We start from the raw sequence: 10,462 nt of genomic DNA on the forward strand, positions 1-10,462 counted from the left end.
ATGCGCTACAAGCAAGCGTCAAGCAGCTGGGGACAAGGTGATACCTGCATCACTCGGCGTGGCCTCTAGGGCTAGCAATCAGTATCACGGTGTTCCGTTCAATGAGATCAATATCCTTCTCTAGCGCCGCCATTTGGCGCTCGAAGGCTTTCTTTTCGGAACTGCTTCGGTAAATTGTCGATGCACAGGGACTGGGCTGAATAGGCTTTGTTCAGGGCGGCCCAGTTTTCCTTCAGACCTTTCAACAGCTCTTGCCGCTCCTCTTCCGATACTTGCTTTGCTTTCTGAGAGTCAATCGCTTCTTGAGCTTGACGCTCGCGTTCTTCCCTAGTCTGCTTCATTTCAATCACACGCCTGGACAAATACTTTGGGGTGGTACCGAAATCCTTTTTGAACACGTATCTAAGCTTGAGACCAGATGGCTCTAGTGTGTGCTTATCGCCTCCTTTTGTGTCAACATATTTCCGTTCAGGAACATGTATGTTTTGGGCTTCTTTGGCTTCCTTTTTGTTGTTGGTAAGGAAGTCCTTATGCTCAACCTTGAGTTCCTTCAGTGAAATGGGAGTATGGTCATCCACCTTCGCAAGAGATATCAGTCTGTGTCTTTGAGGTTTTGGTGGAGATGTCATTGGTTTTTTCGATTGCTTCCTGAGGTAATTACATGGATCAGGAGCTTTGTAATGCTGGTAGCCGAAATGTGCATGGGGCCTCTGGCTGTCAATAATTTCTTGTTTTGTCTGCCCGTGGAATTTTGAAACGTGTTTCAGTAACTTTGGTGGCGGCGGCGGTTTTTGTGGGATAAGATTGCAAATATTTTCTGCTTTGCGGCACGACATTTTCCGTGTGTCTATACCCCGTCAAGCTCGTGTCGCACCATCCCGTACTTAACCGAGAGCCGAAAATGTATGCGGGCGCAGGGAGCAGCTCACTGAGGGCGCCAACTGCAACAAGATGGATCAACAAATCCAGTTTCGTTCGTTGGCGTTGTCGACGGTTTAGCAGATTCGCGGGATTTTCCACTTATATCCACTCGGTCTCCACGGGCGGACCAATATCACCAACGGAAAACGTGCACAGGACACAACCGCGTCGCCGATGCAATCTCGTTGCCATGGCAATGACGACTTAATTGGGGGCCTTGAATGTTAAATATTGAATGGTGATATTTCATGGATGAAATGCCAGTTTTAAATTACATGCATGTGGTTTCTTCTTAAATGAGCACACCTGCCAAGCAACTTAATCTTCCTAGAACTAAAATTTCCCGTACATCATTCGTTGCACGTCAGCTTTGTCAGCTGTTGATTGGGTCCGTCTGTCGTCATTTATGCAAGACCTGCTTCGAATACGACGCACTGACGCTGGCGGGGCACGTAGCGCTAAACTGGGGTGTGTGGGTAGCGAAATAGCAAACAGCATGTCTAAGACAGTCGGTATTATGGTCGCTTTTAACCATCGCTACGTTCTTGGCAATGCTAGTATGAATGTTAACATAATTGTTTCCTGCCAGGCCTGAGTTTGGAAAGGCCCCATATCTCTTTACTGTGGAGAAAATATTAGCAATTTTTTGATGACTTATTGTACATCTTTCCCTCATGTAAAAAAACAGAATGAGGTGCCTGCCTGACAGCAGTTATTACATGCTAATTGCTTCAGCATGCTTTGATGTCATTTACTGGATGGCAGTTATGCTAGCTACCATTTTGATGCATTTGTGACCTAAGGGAAACATTTTTGGCTCTGTTGAAAGGTGCTGATGGCGAGTTCCATGTGCATTACTGGAGCCAAACAACATAGAAAATTAGACTGGGGACTGACCAAAAAGGATCAGTCCAAGCCCAGGGTGACTGTGCAACACATTTTGTGTTATGCATCTGTGTCCATCTGCATAAATTGCTGGTGCAAAAACATGCTAAGTTTAGTAACTCAAGTTGGCTATGTTAGCTAGGTTCATGTTGGTTCAGTGGTATATACAGTGAGCTCTTTTTAGATGATAATCTGAGTTCAAACTTAATTATGCAATCTATTGATAAATATAATCTAATATCTCATCATCATCATTATCATCATCATCATCATCAGTCAATCTAAAATAGATTGATGAAAAGGTCAATCTGTGCATTGTGTGAGGCATATTTTATATAGGGACTTGTTGAAGCATGTTAGCAAATGCCTAGGTGGCTGGTTAAATACCCTTTGCCTGGGTGTGGGGGGGGGGGGTGGGCGGGCAGTTTTATACCCATTAGATCTCAGTAATGAAGAGAGCTAGAGAAATAAATTTATAGGACATGTTGGTCTGTGTCTGAACTCATTTGTGTTAAAACTTGAGGTTCTTAGGTCATGATCATTAGGTCAAAAGAGGTCAAAATGGTCAAACTCCAGATAAATGTCCTAAATGCCCTCAGATCATCTCATGCAACCATGGTGAACCTAGACCCTGCTCTCAGCAACAGGTCAATGGTGCTGTGATTTTTGCATTTGTGCAAATATCAAGTAGTACCCCAGGCAGTATGTTCCTAGGAGGAAATGTTGACATGGCTGTTTGAGGTCAGGGAAGTTTTCTGACATTGAGGTCTGCCCATGGAAGATTTATAATGTGGTGCCTGTTGTTATTAAATTCAAAATGAGTGCCATAAACCACCTCATACAACAAGCTCTAGAGTAATAAACTAGGTTGGTTTTGGCCTTCATGTGCCCTTCATACCTGACCCTAGGTCAATTTAATTTGTTAATTCAGCTGTTATTTTGCCCAGGAAACTTTCACAGGATGCACTGCAAACCCCAACACTACAATGTTGCATCATATTTACCAATTCTCTGTAATTTGTCACAGTTTTTTATGCTAGTGCAACCAGTTCATATGCTTCACTCTGATTAATCCATGTGTCTTTGTGTTGCAGGAAATTTTTCAGGTCATGTATTAAATCAACAACAGGTTGGAATACACAGCCATGCAGAAAAAATATCAGCATGAAACATCAAGAAAAAGGCCATTGGTGTATGGCCTTCATTTTATGCATTTTGGTAGATGCAAGTGCATAAGACATGCCATATTGGTCATAGTCTTGGCCATTATGTCTCTTTCCAAAACTGGAGAGACATTGGCAGTGAAAAGCCCATCACAGCTGTTTAGATCAATGTTGGACTTGAGCCAATCACTCATGAGTTCAAAAGGCTTGTTTGAGAGTGCAGTCTCAGTGTCACAGAGCACTTCTAACTACATGCACTTCCATGAAGATGTAAAAAGCCAGATGCAAGAAGAAACTCGCAAAATGTTTTATTTTGGGTATGACAACTACATGAAATATGCATATCCTGAGGATGAACTCAATCCCATTGACTGCAATGGGAGAGGCCCAGACGTCGAGAATCCGTAAGTACATCACACAAGTGACCAGTAAGAAATGCCTAAACGAGGAAGCTGTCGTTTCAGAAGTGTGTCTGTGTGTGTGTGCAGAGCTGACTGTTCACAAGATACAATTACGAAACGGAATTACGTTCACGAAATACAATTTTCCCAGCTGACATCAAGTGACACACAGCATGTCAACGCCTGTAATATGTGGCCCAGTCAGTTGGAACGTATTTCTCAATTCCAGTTCCAACTTGAACATAAACGATGTGCTGGGTGACTTCTCGCTGACGCTGGTGGACGCCTTGGACACGCTGGCGGTGATCGGCAACGCTTCAGAGTTCCGCCGGGCCGCGCAGCTGGTCATCAAAAACCTCTCATTCCACAAGAACTCGACCGTGCAAGTGTTCGAGTCAAACATACGGTACGATTACGCGACTCAACGCACGACGTTCATGCGGTGCGATTACGCGACTGGACGCACGACGTTCATACGGTACGATCACGCGACTCGACGCACGACGTTTATACGGTGCGATTACGTGATTGGACGCACGACGTTCATACGGTGCGATTACGCGACTGGACGCACGACGTTCATACGGTACGATTACGCGACTGGACACACGACGTTCATACGGTACGATTACGCGACTGGACGCACGACGTTCATACGATGCGATTACGCTACTGGACGCACGACATTCGTGCGGTACGATTGCGTGACTGGACGCACGATGTTCATACGGTTCGATTGCGCGACTGGACGCACGACGTTCATACGATACGATTACGCGACTGGACGCACGACGTTCCGTGTTTGAGACGAAGGCCAGTAGCCGAGCGTGAACGCCGTCGCGTAAGCCGTTGGCCTGCACAACCGCCGGCACATGCAGTCTTGTGCTCATCGCGCCTGTATTCGGAGTGGCGCATTTGGTCCGACTATGCAGGGTGCTGGGCGCGCTACTGTCGGCGCACCTGCTGATCGTCGACCCGGAGAAGCCGTTCGGGGACCTGGACCCGGGCTGGTACGACGGCGAGCTGCTGGAGCTGGCGCATGACCTGGCCTCCCGCCTGCTGCCCGCCTTCGAGGAGACAGGCACCGGGCTGCCGCACCCCAGGATCAGCCTCAGGTACTAGCTGCCCGTCCCCGGGTATCAGCTGCCCGTTTTCCGGCACCAGCCGGCGATCCTCGAGTACTAGCTGCCCGCCCTCAGGTACCAGCCACCCGTCCACGGGTACCAGCCGCCCGTCCTCCGGTACCAACCGCCCGTCATTCAGTGCCAGCCGCCCGTCCTCAGATACTAGCCGCCTGTCCTCAGGTACCAGCCGCCTATCCTCAGGTACCAACCGCCTGTCCTCAGGTACCAGCCGCCTATCCTCGGGTACCAACCGCCTGTCCTCAGGTACCAGCCGCCCGCACTCTGGCGTAGCCAATACTCACGTGACGCTTTCTTGCATCGCGAGATCCCCATGAGACGAACTTGCCAAGCAATGACCGCATTAGCCTCCGGTTGCCCGCACGGGGGTGGCCGGGTGCGGGCCGAACTGACGTGATCCACGCCGCCAGGCTGGGCGTGCCCGTTGACGGGGTGCGCGAGACCTGCTCATCCGGCGCCGGCTCGCTGGTGCTGGAGTTCGGCCTGCTCAGCCGTCTGCTGGGTGACCCCGTGTATGAGATGCGCGCTCGCCGCGCCGTCGACATCCTCTGGGGCCTGAGGTCACAGGTCACCGGTCTACAGGTCAGCTCACTGTCCTGCGTCGATAGATCGGCGGGCGCGCCGGGGCCGGGATCGAGGTTTGTGTTGGTGGACCGGAATGTCCGCCGGGGAGTCACTGGGCCTGAGTGGGCAGTTGTGTGATCAGTGGTTGTGTGGTTGTGTGGCTGGGCGGTGGGAGGGAGTCTGTGGGCGGTTGGCCTCAGGATCCGTGATACAATCTTCTTGTAAGGTGGAGTTCTTTGAGACGTCATTAGATCTGGAAATCGGAGTCAAACCTTTGTAAAGGTAGAAGTACGGGTCAGGTTGGGGTAGGGATTTGATGGCGGTGCACCTAGATGCCAGATGAGCTGAGAATTACTGGGACCGGCGCCAAGGTTAGCCATCGGTGCTTTTAATATACCATATGCATGGCACCAAACACTAAATCACGAGGCACACCACAACTGAAAATCGTCCTGGAACAAAGCTTGCGTGCATGCCATCGGCTCTGACAATTGACATGGTGCTCTGATCGGTGGTGCACCCAGACCTGGCCGATCACCTCTGCCTCAGGTAACACGGTGAACGTGGACAGCGGGCGCTGGACCAGCAAACTTTCCGGGCTCGGCGCCGGCATGGACTCCTTCTACGAGTATCTCCTCAAGGCGTTCATCATGTTTGGCGACGCGGAAGATTACAGCCGCTTTAACGAGATCTACGAGAAAATCAAAATTTTCATGCGGAAGGGGTGAGTTTTGGTGTGCTGTGGTGCAGGGCGGGGAGCAAATATTCCCCGCAGGGAGGGAAGAGTAGATGTCAAATGTTGCCCGAACTACTGAGAACATGAACCGGACTGCAGTTGAGCAGTGCAGCATATGTACCGGGCTGCAGTTGAGCAGTGCAGTATATGTACCGGACTGCAGTTGGGTAGTGCAGTATATGTACCGGACTGCAGTTGGGTAGTGCAGTATATGTACCGGACTGCAGTTGAGCATGTCATTATATGTACCGGACTGCAGTTGAGCAGTGCATTATATATACCGGACTGCAGTTGAGCAGTGCAGTATATGTACCGAACTGCAGTTGAGCAGTGCAGTATATGTACCGGACTGTAGTTCAGCAGTGCAGTATCTGGTGTGTAGCAGCACATGACTCGGGGGAGGGGACATGCTCCCCCATTGACTACAGGCCTGATGCGTTGAGCCTGGCTCTCTCGGTGTTGTATGTGTGGCTGATTGACTGATTTCCCGGCTCCAATTCCAGATAAATCGGGCATCACTTCAGCTGCTATGAGATAACGTGCCATAGATAACGCATGGTATCTCGGGAGCGGATCTTGCGGCGTAATGCTCGAAAGAGGCCAAATTTGCTGCCGTATACCATTCTTCCACAACCTAGAAGTACCGCAATATCGGCGCATGCTGCGATCCAAGCTAGCTGGGGTTTTTGTTTTAGTGTTGTTCTTTTCAAAACGAAAGCTATGTTGTATCCCCTGTTAGGTCTCAGCACTGGTATGCCGTTCGCAGATGCTCGCAGACCACTGACCATTCAAAACATGCGCCACCTGCTAATTGCCTTAGCTATTATCGAGACTCCTCTAGACTTCAAACTGGTCACGCGGTCGACGGAAAAGGATTCTAATATGATGCACTGGACGCTGTCCGATTGATGGATGCCTGCAAGTTTGTTGGATGGATGCCTGCAGATGATGCCATGGGTGTTAGTATTAATAAGTGATAAATGCTGTAGGTTGTAAATTGTCCTGAATATGACATAGTATGTGTCCAGCATGCTGCCAAGATGCTGGAGATCACTGTACCATGGGAAGTCTGGGCTCGCCATGACTCGTCATTAGCAGATGTAACCTTCCATGTGTTTCATGGTGTGTGAACGCGAAACGGTTTTTTGCCATGACACACCAGCTTGACATGCTGTCAAGTCGAGAATGCTCACGAGGCCAGTCTCGTTCCGTTCGGGTCACGTCGTCAATACCGTCAGCAAGCTAAGCTCAGTGCAGACGTGTCGCGAGATGTGCGCGGTTTGGGAGTGCCGTCGGCACACCGCCTCCGCCTGCGTGTGCCGCCAGGAGGTCCCGCTGCAACAGCGGCGTCGGCGACCACCCGATGTACGTCAACGTGGACATGACCAACGGCAACACGATGACGGGCTGGGTGGACAGCCTGCAGGCGGCCTTCCCGGCCGTCCAGCTGCTGGCCGGCGACGTGGAGGAGGCCATCTGCCACCACGCCCTCTTCTACGCCATCTGGAAGCGGTGAGTCCGCTGCACCGCCGGAGGCGTTGGCCGGACTCCAGATGAGGGGTAGTCGACTGCGGCGTCCCGGTCTCTAGCAGTGCTGCTGCAGTGCTCGAGTCACTGGATGGAGTCACTAGCCCCACTGGATGTCAGTCTGTGTCGTTGGAGAACATGCAGTTGGTGTAGGTTTCGCGCATGTCCATGTCGCACGGTCACCGGCCGCCGCGTGAAGAGTGCTGTGCTGCCGCCGACACTTTCGCTATCGGTGTCCGAGTGAGCCCCAGCCCCGGCCGCGGCCCGGCGCCGGCGGCGGGCCACCTCGGCCACCGTCGCCGGCCGCCGCGTAAAGAGGCTGTGATGCCGCCGACACTTTCGCTATCGGTGTCCGAGTGAGCCCCAGCCCCGGCTGCGGCCCGGCGCCGGCGGCGGGCCGCCTTGGCCACCGTCGCCGGCCGCCGCGACCCGCGGCTGGTCGCCGCGGGGCCAGAGGCTTGCGCTTCGTGCCGTGACCTTGAGCGTGCCGCGGTTTTCAGCTACGGCGCGCTGCCGGAGCGCTTCAACTGGCAGAGGAGCCAGCCGGACGTGCTGTTCTACCCGCTGCGGCCCGAGCTGGCCGAGAGTACCTACTTTCTGTACCAGGCACGTGCGCACACGGCCGCCAGGTCATCCACGAACGCACGCCTGACTCCAGCGGCGCATGGCTATCGGTGGCTAGTGTTATATTCGTATTTTTGTGCGAGATTAATCCCGAACCTCTTGCAGTTCATGGATTTCCGAGATTAGAACCCACACCAAGCAGCTCTTGTTGCGTGAGTCCTGGCCCCACTTGCGGTCGTGAAATTTCATGTTAAGCGGGAACTTTGTGGCGAGAGGTTAACGTGCTGCAATGTCCAACGCGGTCTCTTCACCCTGTGACGTCAGCTGACCTATTGCCCGACTGCTGCCACCGGGCCAAAGATCATCCCAGTCGGGGGCATATAGCAGTTGCTTAAAATGACTGCAACTACTGGAATCCCTCCGGTACGGTTGGGGCCGACCGGAAACGGGTGCTTCAGCCGACTGGGCTACCGAGACGGACGGAAGCTTGCACGTCAGATGGCCAGTTGATCGCTGCTGTTTATGGGAGACATGAGATTGGAAATGTTTTGCAATCTGTCAGAATGCCGTTCCCTATAGCCCGTTAAGCGTCCAACACGCCTCACACCTGGGTGGCTGCACTGTCACGGACCGGTCCTCCCGGTGGTCGCGATGTTCACGCTTCGCGGAGTATAGCAGGACTCCCCCGCACCTGTTAACACCCACGGCGCGCCCCAGGCCACCAAAAACCCGTTCTATCTGCACGTCGGTCGGGAGCTGGTGGAGAGCTTGAACCAGCACGCGCGCGCCCGCTGCGGCTACGCCACGCTGCACAGCGTCATCGACAAGTCGCATGAGGACAGGATGGAGAGCTTCTTCCTCAGCGAGACCTGCAAATACCTCTACCTGGTGAGTGGCGCCAGAACGGTCCGGCACGCACGACAGCCGTCTTCCCTCCAGGGCGCCCGGTGTGTGGAGGCTGGCACACACGATACGCATGCGCGTGTTGTCTGCTCACACGCGCTCCTCTTTCTGGCTCGTAGCTTGGATGAGTTTTGCAATCTGTGTTGATTTAGCAGGCATGAACTCACGTGAGGTATAATGTGGTAACATTTACGGTACGTGCCGCGGTGGGAGCTGGCTGAAAAAGCACTCCTGTTGCCTGTATATAGATAGATAGATAGATAGATAGACATACATATATATATATATATATATATATATATATATATATATATATATATATATGTACCATATATATATGGCAAATAATATGACATATATATATATATATATATATATATAATATGAACACGTGATTGAGATATTTGCTCATTCCAGCTGTTTGACGAAAACAACTATATCAACCGGAATCCGATGAAGTACCTGTTTTCTACGGAGGGGCACATATTCCCGCTGCAGCATGGACGCTTCCGGAAGTCATGGGACGCCACGTGGCACGCGCCTCGGACCAATGTTACCGATACTGTGAGTCGTACCCGTCGCCCCAACGCTGACTCTAGCCGTGTGTGAAATATGTCTGGGGCAAGATTCGAACACGCACTTTTACAATGAGCTTAGCTTTTTGGCCGATTAAATGGGCGCACCACCTCTTGGAGACCGTGCGACGTCACAGGTAGCAGCGTGAGCCCCGCCGCCTGTGCGCTGCAGCGGCCAAATACGGCTATCTAAGGGTTCAGTGACATCGGTGACGTATATGTGCCTCCACCGGACCAGCCGCTCACGCCCCCCCCCCCCCTGCCCGACGATCCTCTGACGTCACGTGTCGTGTACCGGGGCAGCTGCACGACTCCATTATCCGGTGATGTCACGCCTCTGTCTACTGATGACGTCGCGCCTCTCGCCCACGGTGACGTCACACCTCTGCCCGCCGCCCGGTGATGTCACGCCTCTGTCTACTGATGACGTCACGCCTCTCGCCCACGGTGACGTCACACCTTTGCCCGCCCCCGGTGACGTCACGCCCCTGTCTGACGCCGCAGTGCGCTGCGATCCCAGCGGACCGGAAGCTGACGCTGCCGCTGCGCCAGCCGTACCTGCATCAGCTGTTCCAGGCGGTAGGCGTGGCCACGTGACACGACCTGGCCGTGGCCGCCCTGGCGGCGGCGCCCCAAGTACCTGGTAGTGGCCAGCCTGGCTGGACGTAGCTCGCGGCGCAGGCAGTAATGCTAACGCGCCCGGGCCCGTCGGCGTGGGGATGCTAGACGCCGGCTGTGTGGGCGTGCCGGTGGTACGAGGGTTGAACCGAATCGATTGAAACGACGCGGGGGCGGTGGTTTGCTTGGTTACCTGTGAAGTGGTCTTGGGGTGGGGCGTCGTCGGAGGACTAGTTCAGCGTACGTTACATGAGGTGTGTGATATATTCAGAAGATTATATATTTTGTTTTTGATAAATGTTGAAATGGAAAGCCTTGTTACGGCCATCATGAAGCTTGGAAGAAGTATTCAGCAATGTATGACGCTTGCCAAAGCAGCCGATGTCTGGATAAGCCGCAGCTCAAAAATAGGTGAGTGCCTTGTCTCAATGTGATTCCATATAAATAAACGCCAGTTTGTTGA

At 52.6% G+C, this 10,462-nt stretch overlaps 1 protein-coding gene across 1 annotated transcript; it reads left to right on the forward strand.

Annotated features, from left to right (window-relative positions):
• Positions 1 to 1,390: 1,390 nt before the first annotated feature.
• LOC119091814 (ER degradation-enhancing alpha-mannosidase-like protein 1) lies at positions 1,391 to 10,462 on the forward strand. The gene is made up of 11 exons (XM_037214702.1): positions 1,391 to 1,429; positions 2,901 to 3,373; positions 3,600 to 3,776; positions 4,303 to 4,485; positions 4,923 to 5,094; positions 5,601 to 5,800; positions 7,139 to 7,324; positions 7,840 to 7,945; positions 8,621 to 8,791; positions 9,224 to 9,370; positions 9,886 to 10,462. Exons 2-11 carry the CDS (start codon positions 2,952 to 2,954, stop codon positions 9,976 to 9,978), a joined length of 1,857 nt encoding a protein of 618 aa, XP_037070597.1. The 5' UTR covers positions 1,391 to 1,429; positions 2,901 to 2,951; the 3' UTR covers positions 9,979 to 10,462.

Source organism: Pollicipes pollicipes, unplaced genomic scaffold (genome assembly GCF_011947565.3).
Source record: "Pollicipes pollicipes isolate AB1234 unplaced genomic scaffold, Ppol_2.1 Scaffold_3447;HRSCAF=4054_pilon_pilon_pilon, whole genome shotgun sequence".
Lineage (NCBI taxonomy): Eukaryota > Metazoa > Arthropoda > Thecostraca > Pollicipedomorpha > Pollicipedidae > Pollicipes > Pollicipes pollicipes.

Bases quoted from the DNA above. Each gene is read 5' to 3' on its own strand.
- LOC119091814 (XM_037214702.1), top strand. From the start codon at position 2,952: ATGCAGAAAAAATATCAGCATGAAACATCAAGAAAAAGGCCATTGGTG. The intron at 3,777-4,302 runs GTACGATTACGC...CCGACTATGCAG, and splicing joins GTGTTCGAGTCAAACATACG to GGTGCTGGGCGCGCTACTGT. The intron at 8,792-9,223 runs GTGAGTGGCGCC...TGCTCATTCCAG, and splicing joins CCTGCAAATACCTCTACCTG to CTGTTTGACGAAAACAACTA.